General features: G+C 43.1%; 1 protein-coding gene and 2 long non-coding RNA genes across 4 annotated transcripts; 1 reads left to right on the forward strand and 2 right to left on the reverse strand.

The window, feature by feature from the left end:
* Positions 1-303: 303 nt before the first annotated feature.
* LOC146443819 (uncharacterized) lies at positions 304-6501 on the forward strand. The gene is made up of 3 exons (XR_014856099.1): positions 304-847; positions 934-1017; positions 4746-6501. It is a non-coding gene; the product is annotated as an uncharacterized LOC146443819 (long non-coding RNA).
* Positions 6502-12098: 5597 nt separating this feature from the next.
* Positions 12099-18865, reverse strand: RASD2 (RASD family member 2). Its single transcript, XM_085048899.1, has 3 exons — positions 17967-18865; positions 14284-14563; positions 12099-12784 (listed from the first exon to the last, which is right to left on the reverse strand). The coding sequence occupies exons 2-3, from the start codon at positions 14552-14554 to the stop codon at positions 12255-12257; spliced, it is 801 nt and encodes a 266-aa protein (XP_084905025.1). The 5' UTR covers positions 14555-14563; positions 17967-18865; the 3' UTR covers positions 12099-12254.
* Positions 18866-19453: 588 nt separating this feature from the next.
* Positions 19454-24262, reverse strand: LOC146443821 (uncharacterized). 2 transcript variants are annotated; one of them, XR_014849319.1, is made up of 4 exons: positions 24109-24262; positions 23834-23940; positions 22649-22735; positions 19454-20037 (listed from the first exon to the last, which is right to left on the reverse strand). It is a non-coding gene; the product is annotated as an uncharacterized LOC146443821 (long non-coding RNA). The 2 variants fall into 2 exon arrangements; XR_014849318.1 differs by having other exon boundaries at positions 23834-24035.
* Between the last annotated feature and the right edge of the window lie 440 nt (positions 24263-24702).

The raw sequence follows: 24702 nt of genomic DNA on the forward strand, positions 1-24702 counted from the left end.
TACTCCAGAGCCCTAGATGTAGAAATGTACTCTTGTTTCTCTGCTTTACCTTCCAAAAAGGTAAATTTTCATGCCTGTTCTAGTTTATTCCCATGAGTTTGCCAGTGGGACATTTAATAAACAGAGGTAGAGATGAAGGAAGCAGCCACAGCTTTCTTTATCAAAGAGATGTGAACATGATGTTGTTTCACACTGTGAGCAGGTTGCATGAGAGATATTTCCAAACCTTGAAGCCTTTTCTACCCTACTTCTTGAATGATACTGGAGACTCTACCTGTACTAGAAAACTAAATGTAGGATCTTTTTCTGGCACTTGAAACCAACTGGAATGGAAAGGTGTGCATTTACTTACATTAAACCTCATTACCCTCCAGAAGTGAGTGGCTGTCTGCAAACTCCTTATGAGGAATTGTTCCTGGCCTGGGCTAAATCACAAACTGCTTAAAGGCATTGTTTGGTAAGACCCCTCCTTGGTCTGGGTCAAAAAAGTGACAGGAAATTTACAACCAATTGAAGAGTGGGTGATTCAGTTCTGGAGTCTGGGAACACAGCCTGGCACCATTTAATTTTTTAATACAGTCATGACCAAGATGTGTCTTGCTTTTGAGCATTTGATTTTGTAAATTCTATAACACAACTGCCTCCTTAAAGTCCTTTCTTCTGTGTCAGGGTGAGAGGTGACAGTGGACCAGAGAAGAAGGGAAGATGGAGGCAGAATAAATCCTGCTGGAGTGGAGCAAAAAGGAGCACCAAATGGGAATCTCCCATACAGTATCTTCCTCTCTGCAGGGCAGAGGATTGTGTCACTCCACCTCCTAGCAGAACACTAGAGACATTAATTGCCCAGGTGAGAAACTGTCCCAGCTGTCTTGGTGGCTTCTGGCTTTCTATGTCTCCCTTTGTCTGAATGTGCATTTGATGTTTTAACTACAGGGCAAGAACTGGGAAACTGTGCTCCCCAGGCTGGGGAAAGAAGTCAAGACTTCTAGCCAAGGACGAGACCTAGACTTCCAATAGGTAAGTTGTCTCTGTAACCACTGTTCAGCTTCTCAAACTTTATGGTCAGATATAAAAGATGGAATCTTTGGGGTATTAGTTTCCAGTGTTTTTGTTTAACATTCAGGATCAACAGCTCCGGCTTTTTGGGCTTGCATCAGACTACATGCTAGCATGGGCTCACCCTGGCAACATGTTCTCACAGCTAAATTGGAGGCACAGACTTTGGGAATATCTTGCATGTGCTTTGCTTTTACATCAACACAGCAAGTCACAGGGCATTGGTGCTCAACTACTACTGCTGGCCTGATGTCAAACCCCAGACTGACAGATCCCAGGAAGGGCACTACTACCCACTTAGTCAAAGGGGACATCTGACATGCACATACCCTTAGATATTTTTTTGTTCATCTGAGTTTGTTTCCCAAAGTTTTCTGTTTCCCTCTGAACTATTCCTGTTTGAGTGAAATTGAAGATTTGGTTGGTTTTTTTTGTTTTCATTTCTTTTCCTGTCTCCTTCTGAGAAAGACAGTGAAACCTGCAGACGACCAGAACCTGAGCTCAGGAGCACAGTGCTGGAATGCCTCTCCTGGGTCAGGGTGTCCATTTCCCGACTGCAACATCCTATCATGTCACACAAAGTCCTTCATATGCGTCAAACTTATCTTTAAAAATAGTCAGGCTCTTGCCTCTGTCCTCTGGAACACAGGCAGAAAATGAAACTTTTAAAACTATCCCAAAGAGACATTTCCTGTCCACAGGACAGACTTCACCCAGTGACAGCTCTGTCTGCTTATTTTTTCCCATGTTTTGACCACTTTTTTGTGCTTTCTTTTCTCTGCCGCTTCCAGGCTTTAGAAAGTAGATTGTCTTTAACTGTGTTGGAGTAACCTGAAGATTGACTCTTGCCACCCTTGGCCTGACCTTTTTTGATACGCTCGGCTCCTGGCAAAGAGGCAAGGCAGCACATCCCACCACAGAGCAGTTTCTGGCTTAGTGCCCATATTTAGCTGGAGTCATGTCAAGGAATGAGCTTCTGATGTTTCCTGTCAGACAACTGGTGGACCAGTTATCATGTGTCAGGCCTTTGTGAGGTTGCTGCCTTGCTGGCGTGGTCTCAAAGACCGGTTTGTCTCTAAACTTGCCCTGCAAGCTTGTTAGTGTTGTGCCAACATACTCTGGTCCCTCTGAGGCTACTGACCCTAAGCTCTGGGCTCAGCTATGCTTTTCTGTGAGTACCCCAGAACCAAGCTGTTTGAACACAGCACTGTTTATCCAGCGAGCCTTGCATAACTGCCCTGGTGTAGCACTGCAAGGCTTCCAAAGTGCTCTCACTTGACTTCTCACTTCTGAAGTTAAAGTCTTTTTGGCTGGCTGTACACTTATTTCTGGGATGGTCTGTGGCTGTGCCCCACAACGGACTTGTTGGAAGACACCATGCATCTGTTGGAGCAGATCACAAGTCCCTTTTTAGGGTATTATCACAAGTTTAATTTCTCTGCCGACTCAAACAGCTATGTCTGGTATGGGACACAGGATAAGCACTGTGGCATGGAAATTCAGAAAGATTGCTGTAATCTAGGCTCTTTACCACACAGTTTCTGATGCTTTGCCTGGCACCAATGTTTACTTGTGTGAAGAAGGACAAGAGAGGGGAAAGCCCTCAGTTCTGGCAGTAATTTGGCACTCTGTGTGACATGGCATGAAATGACATCTGGTGGCTTTCTAAGATGGAACACAACATATTGCAGGGAGGAGTCACTGTGCCATGTGTACAAAAAGTCTTTGTTTCCTCAGCCACCTCCCTAGACATGACAAAGGGGACAGCCTGTGGAAACTGTGTCTGTATCTGTGGGTGTGAGCTTGAGCACACATCGAGGTCATGGACTAAAAGCCAGCAAGAAGGCACAGGCATGGCACTGCAGTATCCAAGAACATGCAGGTGATGAGGACAGTCAGAGCACAAGTCTGATATGCAAAATGGGGAAATGTCTGGCAGGACCAGCACAGCTCAACAGAGCCATTTGATTTCCTCTTGACTCTGGCTAAGCAGAAAGAAGAGGAAGCTTTCACCTGAAGTTTAGGAGGGCTAGAAATAACAAGTACTTTTTTTCCCTTCTGGGCTTTTTGTAAGAAGCTCGAGTGGAATAGAAGAGGACAGGACCTTTCTAGTTTAGAAGATCAGCAGACACAGAATGCAGAACTAATGGAGAGATAGTTTTCTCACTCACTTGCTAATGATCTGCTGTGTTGGGGTCCTGGAGCAATACCTCTAATCCAAACAAACCTGACTTCTTTATATTTTCTTGCTTCATATCCCCCTACAGTCAGTGAAGTAAAAGATAGAGGTAGGGAATACAGAGCCTGCCAAACCCAGGTGGGGGACAGATTGTGTTTGGGGTTCCACCCTCTGTTTTCTTTTTATTCCTGCTTGACAAAAGGATATCATGGAGAAAAATGCAAACCCAACATTTGACTCTGGAATATACTCCTTTTCTCAGTTCTTTTAAGAAACAGAAAGCTGCTTCTTTTTTTCTTTAATGTAAACAAGTGGGAAAGCAGAAGGGCCTCTTAGTTCTTGTTTTACTAAGAAAATCCTCACTTTTTCAGTTCTCAGGCAAAGTCACTTCTCAGTTTTCTCTTTCAGTGGAAATTTGGATCAGAACATTATTTCCTCCTCATAAATCTCAGTCCTTAAATGCTCCTTCTTCACTCAACCAATTTGGATAAAGTTGAAAAAGTGCATAAGTGAGCCTAAGTTTATTTAATTTTCAAAAGTTTAATTCAGAGTCTGAAAGTTTAATGGAAAATCATCAAAACTCAAGGCTCCTTAATTAATGAGGTGCTTTCAGACATTTTCCTCTTAGGCAGAATTTTTGTCTGAAAAGAGAAAAGTCATTGGGGAAGATGTGAAGCCCCAAGAAGAAGGGAAAGAAAACATCCCTAAGACTCTCCCTTCAACCAAAGGTGTTAATTTCTTACACATCCTCCCACTGTCTAGCAGAGCAAAGTGTCCTGCTGCTGCCTGGGTGCTCTCCATCAGCTGCATTTTGTTTCATCTGTGAGGGTTTTACCATCCAAAGCCAGCCCTTTCTCCAGTGATCGTGCTGTGGAGGGAGGAAACAAAGTTTTAGGGTCCTGTGAACTGTTTTGTCAAAACCTGTGCCAGAGATATTCCTCTCTGGGAGACTAAGATCAAATAACAGCTCTTGCATGGACTACAGCTCTACAAAGGGGTCATCATCACAGATATAAGACAGATGCTGTGGAGTTCAGGAGTTAATGAGTAGGATTCTGCCCTGGTGTTTGCATACATTGGGATTTTCTATTTGTTGTGCATTTGTATATTGTCTGGGATAATGGGATCCTGGTCTGTGGGCAGGACTCCGTAATACAAATAAATACCACTATGGCTAATGGCAGACCTTGTGTAACTGCCCCAAAGTTGACAAAAGTTGCAAGCAGTCTGAGTCACTGCCATTGTGTAAGGAGATAATTCCTGCCTCACCAGTGCTGTGGCCAGCTGGAATTGTTCTCTCTGATAATTGGCAATCTGGATTTCTCCCAGATGGCAGCATCTCATAAAGAGTATCTGAGAAGAGCTCTGCTCCTCTCTTTAATAAGGCTCCACAAGAGAGCTGTTCATCCCTGTCACCCCTTATCCATTGCCTCAGGCAAATCTCCTGTCAATTTGCAGAACAAGTTGTTGCTCTGTGTTTATTTTTCCGTTTTATTTTATTTCTTTTTAGAATCTTCTATTTATTGCCTTGGCAATGAGCCACCCAGCAAGGAACAGACTGTTTTGTGACAGAAAAGATGACACATTCTGCCCTGGACCAGCCAAAAGCACTACCACTGATCTTCCCTATGCCATCCTCTAACCCCTCAGGTCGTGTTTAACAAGGCTGTGTTTTCCTGAGGCATTCGTTTTTCCAGCAGAGAGGGGGTGAAAGAAAATGGTATGCTGTGCATCCACCTGAGGGTCCCTGAGCTAAAACCTTCGTGCAGCACACTCCTGCTTGGCACACAGGTGGGTAGTGATTGAGGGACAGAGGTTTGTCAGCATGTAATTTTAATCCTGGAGCTGCTAGGCCTTCCCAGCTCAGCAGATGCTGAAGAGAACAAGACTGTAGGTAGAGCAGAAATCAGGGATTATGCGTAGTGTAATTGCTCCCCTGTGTAGCTGGAACTGCAGCAGCTCAGCTCCTGATTGAGGTGATATTTGTTTCCGGTTTGCCTCTTCACCTTTTAACGTGTTTATCCATCACTGTTGTACCCAAGTGCCTCGAAATCTAGAAGATGTTTATCCTCTCTCAGCTGTCCCGTGAGTGCTATTTGCCCTTTATTGGGGAGGGGAAACCAAGATGCTGATTTATGTGGGGGTGGAAACTGGTAGAACCATTTGTTAGATCTCTGACCTGTAGAGTAAGACAGAAACCCATGTTACCTAACACACAGTTATTTTACCAGCTTGAGCTTTAACTCTGAAACTCCTGGAAGCTTTGCAAAGACATTGAAGAACTGGTTGGGATCTGTCATAGTCCTGATGCTAGTGGGTTCTGAAATGCAAGATCCAGCTCCACTGCTGGGGATGTGTTTCTTGTGGTTTTGTGTGGCTTTAATTCTCAGTGGAACCACAAAAAGATCACAAGTCCCAGTTTAATTGAATTGTCAAGTTTTCCAGATAAGGTCTTAATATGTGAATGAATTGTTTCTTGCAGCTAGAATTATCCATCACCACCCCTTCATCCACCACAACTGTGGAAACTGTAGGGATTTTTTGTTTTGTGCTTTTTTAACCTTGAAATAAGGACTCAAGACATATTGTTTAAAAATAGTGTAAAATATTCAGCGCTTTCATGTGTAAGTTAGTGTTCTGTACTGTTCTGTACTAACTGCTGAAAGCCAAATGCTTGTGAGAGGACACTCTTGAACGAATACAGTCCATATGAAATGCCTCTAGGTCAGAGTAATGTGAGGACACATATTCAAGTTGGATTTTTTTCCTTTATGTTGTTTTACTTTACTACATGATGTCCTGAAACAGAGTGACCTCATTCGTCCTTGTTTTCATGTTTAATCTGAACTGATAATCTTAGTTAACCACCCCAGTTAAAGCACAGAACATGTTTTCATTAATCAGTCATCAAATACTTCTGAACAATAAACAAATGCACGAAAAGCTGTTTGTGGACTATTCACCAAAGGAACTTTTGCTGCAAACAGTCCAGGGATCTTTATGGAAATGCTCTGAAAAGCAGGGTCTGACGTAAAAAGTCTTGTCTCTATTGTTAGTGGTTTGCTGGGAGGGAAGCAGTGAACTACCAACCCTCCACTTTTGGGACTGGGAGTGTGTAGTGAGGACAGACAGTCTGATGATATTTCTTTGAAGCAGACTTGGGTTCAGGGTCCATCACAGAAATGGGTGTGTGGGATCAAGATAACCTGCTGTCTCAGTCAGTCTAGCCCACTGCCAAAACCAAGTTATCCCTGCTGGCCATGTAGGTTTCAATGTTTTTCCCGATGTTTTCCTAATGGGACTTTCCTGACGTCTCTTAGAAAATTTTCCAGTACATTCCACTGCCCTAAAGTCTGCCCTGCTGTCTTGCCTACGTCTTGCTACTTAATGCTCCACGTCTTTCTGCTTAATGCTCCACGTCTTTCTGCTTAATGCTGCTTTTCCCACTGAACTATCCCCCTGCCCAGCTCTAAAAAAAGAGCTGTCTCAGTTGTCATCTCCACCTCTCAGACACATCTAGGGGTTTTCAGCCAGGCTCTTTCGGAGTTTGTTTGCCTACATAGCACAGACTTATCCCTTTCAAAGTTTTCTTAAGGCTTACTCGAGTCAATCCCCTTAGGCTCATAGAATGTTTTTCTTGCTAGTTCTTGGCCTCCTTCCAAGCTGTCAATAACTTTCTAGGAACATGATGCCTGAGACTTAGGGTGGTTCTGCTCTCTGTGGGTCACCACTGATGGTAGAGGCAAGGAAAGGTCTTTGGCTTGTGTTGTCATGATGCAAAAGGAAATGTTTCTCTGGGAGATCTCAGGCTCAGAGTGTTCCAGACATAGGGAAGAGAGAAGATGGTCAAGGCTCACAGTTAGCTCTAACCAAACCTGAGTGCAGCAGCTGGTGGATAGCACTTTGCCATGGGTATTCCCCATATCAGGCACTGTGCCAGGAGCAATGCCCCAGTTTATAATTGCATCATGGATATGGAAACCATGGAAAAAAACGTATTTGTGGTAACATATCCATCCCACAGCTTTATAAGACATATTGAGTAGTCTGCAAAGCAGATCTGGCTGGTGGTCTTTGTTTCTCCATGTAACAGAAACTGAAGAGAGGAAAATTTCCCATGAGGACTCAGAAGTGAAAGATCTGAGCAGGGCAGAGCCACTGCTACTCATCTCCCCCCTGCAAATTCTCTGCTCCTTCTGAGTGCAGAGAAAAGGCTGTTGCTATAGAAACCAGTGGGGAAAATGTACATTATATCATGTTTTACATACTTTTTCTAGGAGATCCTTTAATCTGAGCCTGCCACCATGTAATTTTACACAAACAATAATGCTAATAAAGCCCCTGAATGTAATAGTGATTTTGAATCAAATCAAATAATCATCAGTTACTTCAAAAGCACCTCTTCTTGTAACCTTCTACCCTAGCCAAGACACTGGGACAGGGCTAGCAAAGCAGCCCATAATAAGACAGATGACAGGAGAGTAAATCTAAGGCAGCGAAAGGTATAGTGAGAGGTGGGGGGTGGGTTCTACGCAGCAGTAAGCAGCAGCAAGCAGCAGCTAACATTTGAGGAAGGAAAAAAGGCTAAATAAAATGTCTTCTTTTTGACTTGTGTATAGAGAAGTATGAAATGAAGATGAAAGGTACATTTTACAGCTTACATTCTAGCCTATCTTTTCGATTATTTACCTGGACAACCTCCTGTCGCCATTCTGCCTTTGCAAGACCCTTTTTGAAGCTCTTTTCTGCTGCCCTTAAAAAAAATATCCCACCTGCCTTTGTAAAAGACCTTTGACCTCTCAGACAATCAGACATATTGGATCCCCGGGTCTCAGGGAGACAATGCTCTTTGTGAGACTGCACCATGAAAGCTTCTCTCTAGCATCAGGCTGGCCTGGTGGCAGCAGCTCTCCTGGGGATCCTTCAGAGCAGAAGCCTAATTTAATCCTTTGGATGTCAAAACAGGCCTTCATTCTCTCCTTCCCACCCTCAGTTTGTTTTTTTCTTAATGCACCATGATCGCTATTTCCTTCCTGATTTGTGGTGACTCTGCGACTTAATTAGATTTTTGCCAATATTTATAGTAGCTCCTATGTGTGGACTTGTAATTTCTTCAGAACAAGGACTTTCTTGCTGTGTTGAGCAATATACAAAATAAATCTGTCTTGACTTGTTCTAGGGCTGTGATTGATCCTCAGCCAGGTCCCTGCTTGTTTTCCTGAAAGTAAATACACAAAAACCATAAATGAGGCTTTGTATCACTAGTGCAGGGGTTTATATACTGCGATGTAGGATTAGGTAGCTATTGGAATAAAGCAACTCAATTACACCAGGTAAGACCAAATAAGGGTACATGTGCTCTCAGCATCTTTTCCAGACAGATTCCTTCCTCCAGACCTGCCCTTTGTCCTGTGCACTTTCATGACTTCTTGGGTTGCAGTAGGTTCCATGCAGGTCTCCTGAATCCCAAAGGTAGGGGGGGAAAAAAAAAAAAGGTTAAAAGGTTGTTTCTCTTTTTTCTCTTTCCAGTGCCTGAGATCTGGCTGTAGGTCTGTTCAGTGGTTAGCAGGGAAGAAGCAATTCCCTTTTCATCTCCCTGCCTTATCTTATGTCCCCTGTGCAGGAAGGTAGCCTTGCTCTCTGTTTCTGAGTCCCAGCCCTTTCCACAGAACATAATGGCTGCTAACTGTGAATAAACAACTGATTCACATACTGTCTGGTTTAGGGGCTGTAAGCACTTTTAGAGCCCAAATAATATATAGATATTAATAGAATGACTTTAATGATAAAATAAAATAAAAAAATATCCTCAGGAGCATGAAAATCTAACTTCAAAAGCAATTACCATCAGTAACAAAATGCAGTGAGAGGACACTTTAATATGATTATCTGCTTTTTGCCATTTGTTTTTGTGGCCGACTGTAATGCTGCTTCACCTTCATTCCCAGCCAGTTTCTCAGATGCTTCTCAGCCTGAGCATTGGCTGGCCAAGCTGAACTGTGCAAGTGGGGGCTCACTGGCCTTCTGTGGGATCTAGCATACCTCTGTGAGCACCTGCTCTTTGGTCTTCAGCCACCCTTACTCTTGTGCCTTTGTTGTCACTGCAATGTTGTTTTTCCATGCTGGGTGGCTTTGTATCCTTGGTGGAAGAGGCGGGAATGGGAGGACATGGGAGGGTGTGGAAATCTGGTGTCTTTGTGGAGATATGGAGAAGTAGGGAAAGTAATGGTAAGGTCAATGTTATAAGACAAAGGCAGAGACTTGATTTTGAAGGCTCTTTAAAAATTCAGCTTTATCTGGCAGGCCAGTGAGACTGGATACAGGATCAATAAAGCAGTGCATGGTTTATAGTGCAAGGAGCTCTCACTTAGCTTCCCAGGGTCCCTTAACCCAACCAATATCCATTATTCATGCTTTTCTCACTCCATCTTCAAACCCTCTCTACGTCCTTGCAGCACATGAGACCCAGAACTTGATCACTTTTAGTCATACCCTTGGATGGGGAGTCTGTGGAGTGGTGAGGATGTGCTCAGAGGGACCAGGACTCATCATGGAAGTGGGAGGTGCAGATGGAAACCTGGAGAGTTTGCTGAGACATACAGTGACATCTCTGCAGAGATCACATTAAATTGCACCAGGGATCAACACATCAGCTCTGTGCCCAAAGGACAGAGTGGTTGTTCTCTCATGTTGGAGGCAGCATGGGGAAGAGCAGCTGTCTGCCTCTGCAGATACCTGTATTTATAAGTTAGTGGTCAAAAAGATGATAGATAGATAGATAGATAGATAGATAGATAGATAGATAGATAGATGATAGATAGATAGATGATAGATAGATAGATGATAGATAGATAGATAGATAGATAGATAGATAGATAGATGATAGATGATGATAGATAGATAGATAGATAGATAGATAGATAGATAGATAGATGATAGATAGATAGATGATAGATAGATGATAGATAGATGTGGATATAGACACAGTTCTGTTCCAAACAGGCAAATGTGTAGCCCCTGGTGTCTGGAGGACCTAAAAGGCTCTTCCAGAACCTTCTGGAGATCTTGTCAGGTCTCTCAACCCAGAACTCACTTACCTAGATGCACCTACACAACATAAATACAGGACCTTCCTCATTATTCTTTGAGAAAGTAAAAAAAAAAAAAAAAAACCAAAACAAAACCAGGACACAGCTAATAAATAAATCAGGTTTAATCATAAACCATGTACATATTTATACACAGGGAGGGAGACGTGGTCAGAAAGGCGCTGCCCTGGCAACAGGAATATAAGAACAGTGTATTTTACCAATACAGTACCAATGAAGGGTGGAGCTGATAAATGAATATGGGATTTTGAGTCCCAGAGGCTAATTTTTACAGACAATTATAATTCTTGGTTTCCTGTCAAATTATAGCACAAACTAGCTCACAGCTCTGCCCAGTACACAGCAAGGCAGATGTAGCCAAACACAGAATCTGAGGGTGAGGGAGGGACCATATATCTGAAGGTCTTTCTGAGGTATATATAACATATATTTTCTACTGTGGTGTACTGCCTTGGGGCCATGCTTTGCCCACAGATATGTGTGCACACATCTAATTCCAGTCAGCAAGAGTGGCAAGCTCACATTTGAGAGAATATACCGGACTTTGAGGGCACACAGGAGCTCATCAGACACATAGCCAGAAGCGGAACATGGAGAGACCTGAAGATAAGGAAGCCTCCGTACTGGGCTGAGAAAGGAAAGAAGTGAATGGACAGCCCCAGATTTATCTGACCAGTCAGTTCAATCCTGTGTGAACAGCCAGGACAAAGCTGCTGCTCTGAAGGACTTCTGCAGTGCAAACATTTCCATCAAGGCAACCTTTATTGGACAATGGGGGAAACCATGAACAAAATTACTAGAGGCATGTTAGCAGAAGAAACACAAAGGAGCTGGCCCTATAACCATTCACTTCTTAATTTTGAAGAAAAATCTGATCCTGCCTCTGGAGTGGTCTAAGTCTGCATATGAATCTGGTCACTCTCAGCTGATACAGTCAGAGAAAGGAATGATTAGTCCAGTGGCCAGCAAGGCAAAGGGTGGCATTTATGCTCTGATGCTCAGAATTTGTGTGGCTGCTTTGAGAAACAACATCACACCAGGCTTGCAAAGCAGTCAAATGCATTGGCTTTTTGCAGAAGAATTTCACTTTCAATCAATGTACATATTAGAAAGTGTTACAGACAAAAACCACATTTCACTGGTAGAAAGCAGACATTGTTTAATATCAAATGCACTTGCCCTCTGATTTTGCTAAAAACCCACCCCCAGACAATAAAAAAAAAGTCAAATACCAAATAAAATCTATAGTACAAACTAACATTCATGTCAATGTCAAATGGTAACTGTCCCAAGAAACATAAAAATCAAGTTCTTAATGCAGGTGCCCTCAGAAGTGAGTGAAAGTCATGCATCCACATATAGAGTCCACTCCCAATCTGGGAATCCTCAGTTAAGACTGCTGCCCTTTGAAATGCAAGTCCCACTTTTTGAAAGGAGAGTTCCACACATGCATGTATATGCACACAGAGATACACACACCCACACCCACACACACACATAACCTCCTCTCTCTTAGCAAGAGCTGCACGCTGGGTAACTGTTAATGCCTTCTGTGCATTTTTTTGATCTATTTTCTTCGTAAGGATAAGGTTGGAATGTCTTTACTTCTCAGGACCATATTTTTCAAACAAAAAGGGGAATGAAGAGGAACTACATTACAAAGACAAAAAATTGCACTCATATCTCATGTTATTATTCTTCCCAGTCATCTTCAAGGATGATATTATTTACATTTGTGAGTCGCCAGAATTTACATTTGTGACTCGGCAGAATCCACAGGAAGAGTTACCCTTTCTCCGTGTTGGGTTTTCTCAATAAACCCCACGAGCCCATTCTGTGCTTCCACAGACCACTTTTTCTTTAAGGCACTGCATGTGGACATTATCTTCAGACAGAAGTGCAAGCCTCCTTCACTGGATTGTGCATTTCTCCCTCTCCCTGGACTGACCTTCCCTGAGAACTTTGGATTTGATGTACTTCAGGTCACTGTTGACGCTTGGCCGGCGAGCAAAGGGAGAGATCATGCCATAGGCATCCATGTCCTTGACTCGGCGCATCCGGAAGGATTTCTGATGGAAAGTGTCACTATACTGGATGGAGATTTTCCTGTGGAGGGAAGGGCTCATCTCATGAGGTAGCTTGGCCATGCTGAAGAGGACATAGAACATCTCGTCCACATTGGTGTTCTTCTTGGCTGACACTTCGAAGTAAGCACAGTTTTCATCACTGGAAACAAGATCCTCACCTTCATCAGTGCGTACCTTGCGGTAGATTTCACTGTGGTCATTTTTGTTGCCACAGATCACCATGGGGAGGTCAGCTGATTCCTTGGTCTTGTTCTTCAGGCAGGATTTGACCTCAAGGATCTGTTTCTGGAGTCGCTTGACCTCATCAAAGGATTCTCTGTTGTCCAGGCTGAACACCAGGATAAAAACATCCCCTGCAATTAAAACAAAAAGATAGGCTTGTAAAGGCTTGTTGATCGCAACCAGTTTCAGAGAAGAAAATTTTTAAAAAACAATTATTTTATTTCCATCTCCTCCTCGTATTTTTTGTTTGCTCATTTGGCACCTATTCACTCAGCTGTACCTTAGTTGTGATTCAACTCCCTACACCTTTCTGTAGTGCTGTGGAAAAGACTTTTGGCTTTGATGTTACTTCAGTCATATCAAATTGCATTCCCAGTTTGCACTGGGCTTGCAAGTTATTGCCTGTTTTTATCTCTTCCATAACTATGTTTCTATCTCAGCTCTGCTGCACTGCTCTTCTTTTTACTTCCTTCCATTTGTATCTCCGTGTAAAACACATTCTGTTCTGACACCAGAAGGAGTGGAGAGCTGGTAGCCACTCAGCCTTAGCCTTTTGATTAGACAATACACGAATCAAAACCTGAACTGAAGGTTCACAGCTAATCAGTCGTGACCACCCAAGTCAGGAATGAGAGGTTTCTCAGTGTCCTCTGCTGTCATTGCATTTGCACAAGAGAAGCAGACCATGGAAAAAACCTAATACATAAATGACACAGAACCCCTGGCATTTCCTTTTGACATTTCTCGACTTAAAATTCCTTTTGCAAGTAGAAAATAAGGCAAATCATTGCCTGTTGAATGACATTTGTGTGGAACACGCTAAGAGAGCTTTCAGGGACTAAAGCTCACATTTGCATCCCAGAAACTGGTTCTAGGACCTCACTGAATGTGGATCCTAGTCTTGTCAGATGTGAATGTCATGTTTCACTGGCCAGTTAGAAAGGTGGATAGTGAATCCAGAAAGTAGCTTTGCTGGGAGCTGTGCATGAATATATATCTACTGTCACTTTTATAATTCAAGGATATATTTTATCTCACAAAAAGAATGGCTTGACAGTGAGAATGTGCAAAATGATCCCACCATTTTCCCTTTTTTTACCTTGAAACACATTTGATTAGCTGCACACTATGGAGAAAGGGTAAAAGTAGAGCTATCCTTCTACCGGAATATTAAATCAAGGAAATCAGGCTGGGAATTTTAGGAATCAAAAAAATCCTTAGGATTTCTTGGTTAGAATTCCCTTTCTGTACATTTTATATTTGTTTTTCACTGTGTGTGTCTTATAACAACATGCTTATTTTGCCCTTTGCTGCCTTTATACCCACAGAGTTTCATTCAGCCATTTATTTGTGACTGCAATAAAAATACAAAGCAGGAAGGGAAGGTAGATGGATAAGGGAAGATCTTGATTTCAGACCTTCACCCACTGGACTGCTCTGCTGTGGCTGATGCATTCCTTGTGGTGCTGAGAACATGCCACCAGGAAAAATCTCTCTATAGGAATAGAGAGATAGGAATAGGACTGCAAAGCAAGCAGTCCCATTAGCTATGTCCCAGGAAACCCTCATCTCCAGGCTACACTTTCCAAGCTAATGTCCATCCTTATGGTCTTCCCCCTGACTTTCTCACCTGTTAGGATGGAGAGCCTCCTCATGGCAGGGAAAGGGTGATTCCCAGAGGTGTCCAGGATGTCCAGCTGGTACATGTCTCCCCGTATGTTGTAGACCTTGCGGTGAAAATCCTCGATGGTGGGAGTGTACTGATCGTCGAAGCGGCCGTTGAGGAAGCGCGAGACGATGGAACTTTTCCCCACCCTGGAGGCTCCCAGCACAACCATGCGGTAAGAGTTCTTGGCCGGCACATTCAGGTTGCAGTTTCCACCAGACATAGTCTTCATCATTGCTCGGTCCTGAAAGAGGAATTAGCAGGGTTGGAGGAAAAATCAGAAACCAAATGGAGGATAAAATAAGGCAGCTTCTCACCACAAGCTTGCCAAAGAGCACTCTGGAGCGTAGTCCTGCATAGTAGAGCAAAGTAATCAATGGTCCATACAGAAATCTTTTCACTGGAAATGCTTAAACTTTTCCAGTCTTATTTCCAGAGAGTGGTTTTTTTGGTTTGGTTTTGTTTTATTGTTGTTGTTGTCTTTGTTTTCTTTTAAAGTAATAGAAAAATGAAGGCATTCACACTGAAAATAACATGCCTTTGAATTGTAATTTGCTGTTACATTTAAACATTAAGGGCTGAATTTATCAGCTGCGCTTCAACTGAGACACCAGGTTCCTTCCCACCATCTGCGTCACTTACACATTTCCAGATTTTTCAGTAGAACTTGGTTCTCATTTAGAAACACAAACACAGAGGTCAGATTCCCCAGTATATTACAGCCACTGCAGCAGCCATTAGAACCTAGATCACTTCGTCTGGTTGCCTAAATAGGAACTGTGCATAATGCTAGTTTTCTGAGATCAGCCTAAAGTCAGACAGAAACAAGAATCATGCTTAACATCAGTGCAAGCTAGACATCTCAGTAATTTTAAATAGCTGGTCCCATGCAATATTCATTGCTGATGCAGGGAGTGTGAGCCACAAAATAGCACTGACCGGTGATAAACTCAAATATCTGTGCTTCCAGTGACCTTTTAGAAACCAGATTTAAATTTTGCTATTTGCACTGATAGTGTGGGAACTCCTTGTAAGCAAACTGTCATTGTTGCAGCAAGATGGCTGTTGATGGTGGAACTGCAGGAACACAGATTATTTAGGAGCTCCAGTCTTTACACCTGCAGATGTTGTGGGTGCCACTGGCTTTGCTAAGCACAGGTGCTAAGTACAAGCAGGAGAAAAGATGAAAGACAGCCATCTTAAATAGCTATTAGACAAGATTTCCAACCCCTGACATCTAAAATGAGTCTAGAGAACCTGGAGACTGCATTCTGACATAGCAGTCAGATACAGAAAACTTCAGCAGGAAAGGAGAAGTGCTGCTCAGACATTTCTCATGTACCAGTTCAAATGAATTGTGTGCTGAAAGAAAAATACAGCCCCTGTGTGGGGAAAGCTGACTGTTACAGCAGAGAAGGCACATTTTGGAAAGAGTTTATTTTGGTTACTAGGTTCTTATTAAAGAATAATCAAGTTCCCACTGTGTCATTTATTTAACTTAGGTGTTGTTTATTTAATATTACAATGCAAGTACTTTATGTACACTGAAAGCTCATTTCTGGGTCCAGATCTGGATTCCTATCTTTCCCTTGAGTGAATTTTACCTCCCAAGCTTTTATGTGGCTGACAATTATCTCAGCGAAGAGCTTAAAATATTTTACTTTGTTTAACATGTGCTAAGCACCAAAGCAGTAGTGAAGATACAGTCACTGCTAAATAAAGAAGTCTCTGAAATTCTGGTCTAGCATCATTACAAGCTCTGTGTTATAGTCCAAGGAAACAGCAAGACACGACTATTTATTATTATTGCTATAATTTGCTGCACAACAATGGCATAATCAGCCCTACCTAAAGCACAGAAGAAAATGCAATGCTCTCCTCAGAGTACCTTACACTCTGAATTACACTCAGAGGGCAGGACAGCCTTGTATTAGAGCCAGACTAATGTCAGAACACAATTTTGGATGGACACAAGACATGCAGAATTATGGTTCTGTTGGGATTACTGTGGCAGGAATGACAGCAAGGAGCACAGCTGGTATTTGAACTGGACTCTGTGTTTTATTTACCACAGGACCAATCTCCAGTAGTGCAGAAACACCCTATTCAGTCTCTGAAACACTGCTGCGTACACTATCCTACTCAGACAGCCCAATACTGTCTTGCATTCACAGGCAGACAAAAAATGCTTCCTTTCACCCTCTCAGCCTTATCTATTTGGCAGAGAAAAGCAGGGAAATAGACTAGTTTTAAAAACTACAAACTACTTTACCACCCAGGGCAAATATCTAGAGGTGAGGCACTTCCTAAGACCCTGATGGACCAGTGTAGTTGCCTGAGGGCACGAGGACTGCATGGTTTACACCTGCTAGAGAGCAGTTGCATACAACTCGGTGCAAAAACACCTGGGAGGGAGCACAATCATGCATTTTGAGCAAATTCCTTTCATGCCCTGTACAGAACATGCTTGCTGAGGGACCTGATCACTTTACACTGTCCTTGTTCCACCTGTCAAGGTATTTAGTCAGGAGGACTCCTGTGATTTCTTAACAGCATTTCATTTCACTTCAAGTCAGAATATGCTTTTTAGCACTTTGATTGATGGAGTTGCTCCTCATCACCTCTGTGCAAATCTGACTCTGAGTGTGCCACTGAACTGGCCCTTCTTATCCCCTCACTCCAGTTTTTCTCTATTTCAACACAGTCTGCCTGTCTTCCTCCTCAGAAAAGGAATGAAACTTCAGCTTTGACACCCAGGAGTGGGAAGGGGGAGCACAGGGAAACATACAGTGAAAAAGATTAAAGACAGAAGAAAGGAAACAGAGAGAGACCACATGTTCATGTACTAAGTAAAGCAAAATCAATCAGAAGAGAATGAGGAGACAAACAATCTCCAGCTGGCTTTAATCTACATCTTTTCCTTCCAGTTTATTAAATGCTTAAGCATAGATTAATTCTCAGTGGTACCTTATGCTTTTTGTACTAGCTTGATGCTAGAAACTTTATATTAGTATTTTATATTGGGACAGTGCAGGGATTTCAAAATGTCATACAAATACTTGGCAAGTAATGTTCTCTCTACTAAATAAAGGGAAAGGCTCATATGCTCAGAAAATGCTGAAACCATGGTCCAAAATCAACATTAAACACCATTTCTCTTGACTCCCTGTGTCATCCTCTACCTGCTGCTCTTTTTATAGGCAGGCATCGGAGTGAATGACAATGAACCTGGAGAGAGCGCTTGTCTGAATTCCAGTGGGGTACTGACAAATTAGATCCAGAGCACCCACAGGATGTATCTAAGGAAGATATTCTTCATTCAACCTGCCCAGAGCTGTTGCACCTTAGTTTTCCATTCTCCCATCAGGATGTATGCTCTCTACCACTCCCCATTCATGAATAGATTTCTGAACTACCTCCCTTGCACTTGTCTGTCTTCAGCTATTGCTTGTGTCTGTTTGCCATCCCAGTGTAAATCACTGCACCCAGCTAAAAAGGACATAAGCAGACACAAACTGTGCCATGCATAAAAGACTTGTCACTTCTTAATCATTACTAGTGCCCCTGTAATTTTCCTGCACACCAAAATCATTCCCGTGGGACGTTTGTTTTCTACTTTCACCCCAAACTCTGTGCTGATTTCTTACCTCTGTTTCCTTGGAGGAGCAGTCCTGGGTCTGGGTGCAGTCTGATGAAGCTGATAATTTGAATCAGAGGTGGCTGCTGTTGTAAAAGGCTGTTGTTCTGTGGATCGCACGTTGCTTATTCTGGGCTCAGTTCTTCTCCAGTATTTCCCAAGAATTTAGCAGGATTGGGAAGGACCGCAAGGCTCCAGAGGGTGTTCCCCCATGGATGTAAGTACTGGATCAGGCAACTGACATAGGCTAAAGAAAAGTCTCAGAACTGGTGACAGTTTTTCCCCTTGGGCAGATGAGCTTTTCTCCTCACAGGCTCAGTTGAAGAAAAGGAGAGGCAGAATCTCTCCTGCTTCCACTGCCTTTTCTTGTAAGTTGCACTTGGTAAGCTTTGCTGCAGGGAAAGAATTTCAGGAGCAGCACCTACCTGTGCAGGGTAGTGGGTGCATCTGGCTGGCCCACCCTGCCTCTGTGCTGCCTCAGATCCTCAGGGGGAAGATCAGGGTGGGCATGGAATTGTCTTCAGTGACCCTATGCTTCCCCAGATCTTGCCTGGCACATCCCTCCCTGCAAGCTTCTTTTCTTCTGAGATTTGCTTTAAAATATTCTCTCTCTAGGACAAAAGAGGCTTTTCTTTATATTTGCCAGTTTTAAGTCTTTTTCCTTCCCTCCCTGCCTTTCTCCCTCTCTCTCTCACAACTACTGGCAAATTGCAGATTTTCCTTCTGTAGGACTCACAGATAATTGGCTCAACTCCTCCCTTGAAGTCAGTGTCAGACACAGGGGAAGGAGGGGTGCTGAGGGGGTGGGATTTTGTGCCTATTGGAAAAATCTTTTCTTTTCTCCTCTAAACAGAAAGTTCACATGCCTTACAGACTGCACATTGCCTGTCTTTCCACCAGAGACCTGTATGTATGCATGTGTGGGGAACGAGTTAGCAAATGTGTATGAAAGACACAGAGAATTAATTTACTTTGCAAGCTGTAAATTCATAAGCTGTTTCTAAAGACTCTATACTTCTGTGCTGATTTTTTCTGTGAGACAGCAGCAGACTGACTCATTCCTCAAGAAGAGGCTTTCTGTCCGTAATTTCTGTAAATCTTTTTCTGTACAGACTGCTTTCCCTGTTTACTCAACCTCAAGACATTTACATGAGAATGGCTGCTTGGTTTGATTAAGAAATAAGAATAATGTGTAACTGTTGTTCTTTCATTAATATTTAAATTAATGAAAAACTAAACTAGGGATGAGTAATAGAAATGTTAAAAAAGGTCAAACAAACTGAAAGTGTGTGGAACCGAAGCTCAGGAAAAAGAGAAACAAACTAAAAATAGGGTGAATTCAAGGAATCCATTCAACCCCAAGTGAAAAATTGTATTTGCAGTATATTTCATTGCTTATTGACTTGAATTTGTTCTCCTTTTTGAGCTGCAGTAAGAGTTTATATCTACAAGATGTCAAAAAGCTTGATTTTGAAAGATTTGAAAAAAGTACTTCAGCATTTCCCACTTAAAACTCCTAATCGGGGGTAGGGCAGGAAAGGAAGAAAAACACTGAGATTTTCAAGATATTCTGACAATAAGAAAATGGAAGGGAGGCACAGTCTTCCAAATGCGAGCACAGTTTCATGTCTCCCACAATTCTCACTTTTTTTTTCCTGAGAAATTTACTGTTTGTTGAACACAAAGATTCTTTCAGCTACCACATATGTATCATCTCAAAACTTCTTCCCCTCACCAATTCCTGCAGCTTTTGAGGAACTTCTAAGATGCTTTACTTTCTCTCCTCCTTTTCCTCAGAGCACAAGAACATTTCTGTTGCCACCCTTGGAATAAAGCTTCCCTCCCTGGCCTGTGCTCCTGCTGCTGCACAGTAGCCATCCACAGCCATCTGAGGAGGGTTCCAGAGCTGTTGCAGGCACAGCCTGACACGCCTGTGAGTGTCTCTGTGCCCACTGACCTCAAAGGATACGACACAGGCTGTGGGATGAGTCCAGCTGGAACTGTCTGTGAGAGGAAGCAGCTCCCACTGAGGTCAGGGTCGTGGTCATCCTAAGCAGGATGTGCGTCTGGGGACTCACAGGCTAGCACAAAGGCAAAACAACATGGATTAAATTTGGGAAACAGAAGCGCCTGCAAACAACTTTAGATTTGGGGAGAAAGGGCAGGATATGGCAGAGCACCACTGAAATATTGCAGAAGTATTGAACTGATTCTGGGTCATGAGCAGAACTGAATGTATTTTAGACCACAGTACCAGGTCTCCTTTGTCAGCTCCTGAGCATTTTAGGAAAAGGTGGAGGAGTACTTTTATGGCTCAGACAAATTTTTTATGTAAGATATGATGTTTCCCATACCTAAGTCATTGGTTCAGAAAAAAACCTGGACTATCCTTGGTGTCTTGTCAGCTATTGTGTAGCTCAGATCCAAACAGTGTGAGCAGCATCCTGGTATCATTGCCATAGGAGAAGGAATGGCCACAAAACCCAGCAGAGCCAAATCCTGAAGTGCTACAGAAAATAAACTTCTCTTTCATCCCTATAGCTCACATGTCAAATGTACTGAGTTCTCTACCAAGAAAGAAGTGTAGTCATAGTGGAGACCATCTCATCAGCCTGGAATTTCAGCCTACTCAAGCTCTTTTGTAAACCAAATGCAAAACTCTTGGCTAGCTGGCTTCACACAGCCCAAACACCTACTCAGCTATTCTCGCCACCATTTCAAGTAACCAATCAAGTTCCTCAAATGATAACAAAATACAATAAGAATGTATTTAACCAGGCACCTTAGCTTTATTTGATCTCTTATCGAAGAGCTAGTAAAATAGTAAAATACCTTGGAAGCAATTGATTTTGAAAGATAATTGCTAAGTGTGAGGCTTCACAGGCTTGAAAGACATTGTTGTAGCTTTTTGGATTGGTGGTTTTTCTCTCATTTCTTCTGGTGTCCTCCCAGTTAAGGACTTAACAAAAAGCTGAACTTTCATGCTTTCTCTCAGAGGTCAAGGGACCAGAGCTCAAAAAAATCCCTACTTTTTTAAAGACATTCCATGAGTGGCTCTGGTGGAGAAGTCACATTACATCTGCCCTCATCTGAGGAGTAGGGATGGCAGCACCTCTTCGCTTTTAAGGTTATAAAGGGAATAAATGAATCAGAGAGAAAAAGCCACTGCCAGAGAGGAAAAGTTTCTGGCCTCAGCAGTTTCCTCTGGTTAGTCAGAGACCATCAGGCTTTCTTAAAGCTTACAGATATTTATCGATTTAAAAGCCAAGTTTGCAACGTATTATTCTCTAGAGGCATTTCTTCCTCCCACTTGTCCAGTCTATAAAGAAAGCCTAAATGAGGTTTTTATCCTGTCAAGGCTGTCTTGGAGGATGACAGGCAGTGACTACAGAACCACCACTCCTGTGAAGGGCTGTGCCTGCCTTGCTGGGTAACAGGCTGCAGGGAAGGGATGCCATCCAGAGGCACCTTAACAGACTTGAGAGCTGAGGCCGTGTGAACCTTATGGAGTTCAATAAGGCCAACTCCATGGCCAAGCACATGGAGTGGTTCCAAGAAGACATACAGGCAGGTCAAGGAATGGATTGAGAGCAGCCCTGGGGAGAAGGAGGTGTTGGTGGATGAGAAGCTCAAAATGACTCAGCAATGTGCACTCACAGCTCTGTATCCTGGGCTGCATCAGAAGTGTGGCCAGTAGGTCGAGGGAGGGGATTCTGCCCCTCTCCTCAACCCTCATGAGAGCCCACCTGGAGTGCTGCATCCAGCTCTGGGGCCCCCAACATATGAGGGACATGGACCTGTTGCAGTGGGCCTAGAGGGCCACAAAGATGATGAGAGGGATGGAGCAACTCAGCCTGAGAGACTGTCTCTGCTTCTTTCCTGGAGAAGGGATACCTTACAGCACCTTCCAGTACCTAAACAGAACCTACAAAAAAGGAGAATGGATAGGACAATGGGTAATGACTTTAATCTCAAAAAGGAGAAATTTAATTAGATTTAAGGAAAAAAAAGCCTACTATGAGAGATGTGAGGCACTGGAACAGGTTTTCCAAAGAAGTTGTGGGTGCCCTATCCCTGGAAGTGTTCAAGGCCAGGTTGGCTGGAGCTTTTAGCAACCTGGTCTAGTGGAAGGTCTCCCAACCTATGGCAGGGGGTTTGGAACTAAATGATCTTTAAGGTCCCTTCCAAAACAAATCATTCTGTGATTCTATGGTTTGTTGATGCAGTGGCTCATCAGCACATGTGATGCTGGCCTGCAGGTCCTGCCAGCTCATCTGTGGGGCTGCTTCAGCTGTGGAATGTGCTGCAAATTGTGCAGCTGTGACTGCTAGACAAGACAGCTGTGTGGGTTTTGGCCCTGCCTAGGCCATGTGTGAGCAGAGATGGAGGACTAGAGAGGGCGAGTCAAGAGAAGCAAAAGAGAAATGTGGCAGAAAGATGTGCAGAGGAGCAGGAAGAGACAAGAGGAAGATACAGCTGATGTGCGTTGCACTAACCTGGTTTCAAATGGTGAAGACCTAAATGAAGTGACTTGCTATATGGGGAGGCATAGCTGCTCCTCAGACCTCTCCAAGGAGTTTTTTTCTCCAAAGAAGGGTGCAGCTCTCAGGCAGCACACATGCTGACCACGCTGGGATGCAGGGCAATGTGGGCTCTAGAAGCCAAGTTTCACTGTCATGAGTCATTTAATACCTTTTGTAGCTTCAGGCACCGGCTGTGGCTGGAGACAGAGACTGATGTGCTGGGCTGATGCAGCAGGACCAATCTGTTTCTCTCCACCTTAAGGCAAATGACAGAAGTGACAATCACATGCCGTTCATCTCTGGTCAGAATTAGTTCAAGACAAAAGATGTTCCAAGCCTTTTGTCTCCTCTTCAAAAGCAAATGCAACTGAGATTAAATATTTAAACCACTTTTTCTCTCTCTTTTCCCATTCATTTTCACTCTCCTCAATATTCTGTAAAGCAGACTCATTTTTCCACCCCCTCACCTTCCTTCCCTCCCTCCCACATTCATCCCTCCTGCTTGGTGCTCCTCCCTTCCAGCAGTGCTGAAAAGTTAGTGTTTAGGAGCCAGTAAACTGCAGGTTCCAAGGCATATTCTGAACAGCAAATAGATGAGCAGCTGCAAGTATTACTGCCTCTGAATTAGCTGCATCCCCCACCCCACATTTAAACTCAGTGAAGGGCTCTCTAGGGGTGTTACAGTGACTGGGAAAATAACTAATGATCATCAGTTATGAGTGAGAACAGTAATACTTGAGAGAATGCAGCTGGAGAAGGCATACAATTTAGAAAGCGGCGGTTTGACTTAAATTCTTGGTCCTGTCACAGAATTTGTGCATGGCTGTTATTTCTCAGCGTCCTAGGGTGTAAAATGTATTAATAGTATTTACTGAGATCCCTGCAAAATGGAAAAACATTGCTTTTCTGGGATAAATGAATTCAAATCACCTCTTCTTTGCTGCTTTTCTTGTGCACCAGTTTTTCATTACATTTCAATGAAACATTTTTGAGAAAAGACTGCATTTCTAGTCCTCCTCCTTACCATTTGCCACTGGCACAACATGTCCAGATTTCCTAACAAGACATTCATGCATCCTTTAATTTTTATTTCACTGCTGAACTTTTTAAAACTCTCCCCATCTTGGAAAAATTACTGAAAAGCAAAATTAAAGCTTTAATTCAGAAAAGCTTCAGGGTACAACATGGGAGAAAAAACAGCCAAAGTGTATGATTAATTCCTTTGCCCTCAGTGAATACCAAGGTAGGGTTGTTTATGGTCTCCCAGGCACTGATGGAGCAAAAGCAATTCCCAGCACATCCATCCGTGTAGTTTATGATCCTGCTGGAGCAGAAGGACAAGTCATACACTCACCTGACAGTGACTACAGAGTGCTTCAGGAAGCAGTGGGTGGATAAACTTCACAACTTCCAGTTTCCATTTAGCATCCCATTTCCCTAGGTGCTCCCAGGGAAGCACACCTGTGAGGGAGCCAATGCATGTGTGTCCTGCTGAATGATGCTGGTAGGAAGGGGTTTGTTCAAAAAGGACCTAAAAGCTCTCCCCTAACTGACACCTTCCAAAAGACAGAGGAAAATTTTTCCTTTTGGGTCATTTCTACATCTGTGTTCTCCAAGATGTGTACTTACTCATCCTCTTTTGCCATCCATTCTGACCCCCTGTAAGGTCTGATGATCATCTCTTAAACATTTTTACCTGCAATAGGAATATGGACAACTAAGGAGAGCAGAGGGGAAGACTTGGGAGAAGATGAAGAGGACTGGGGATGAGAGCCCTGTAAGCCTTCACAGAAAAAGAGCTAATCAAAACCACAATTAAGGCTCATTAGATGCAGCTGAAAACAAAGACAAAACAAATGGAACAAGAAGAGATGCATGAAAGATGCATGAAAGAGAGACTGACAAGCCAGAGTGCTCTGCATCCCATGTGGTGCTGCCTGTGACCAGCTATTCTATTTGGCTTTCCATTAGGAAGTGGCAATTGCAAATCTGGCTTTGGCCACTGTATTTGGTACCAGCTGGTTCCATAAGAAGATTCCCTGTCAGAAGCTCTTCTTACCTAGTGAGCTTTCAAGGGCAGAAAATTGTTCCTCAAAGGATCTGGTTTCTCAAATTCCTTCATACTCCACCAACACCTTCACTCTACACCTGTGCCTCGAGAAAACAGGGTTAACTCACCTGTGAAACCTGTCAGCCTTTATGGGTACATCTTTCTAGCACAGC

The sequence above is a fragment of the Lichenostomus cassidix genome, chromosome 1Aa (assembly GCF_008360975.1).
Source record: "Lichenostomus cassidix isolate B80296 chromosome 1Aa, HeHo_3.0, whole genome shotgun sequence".
NCBI lineage: Eukaryota > Metazoa > Chordata > Aves > Passeriformes > Meliphagidae > Lichenostomus > Lichenostomus cassidix.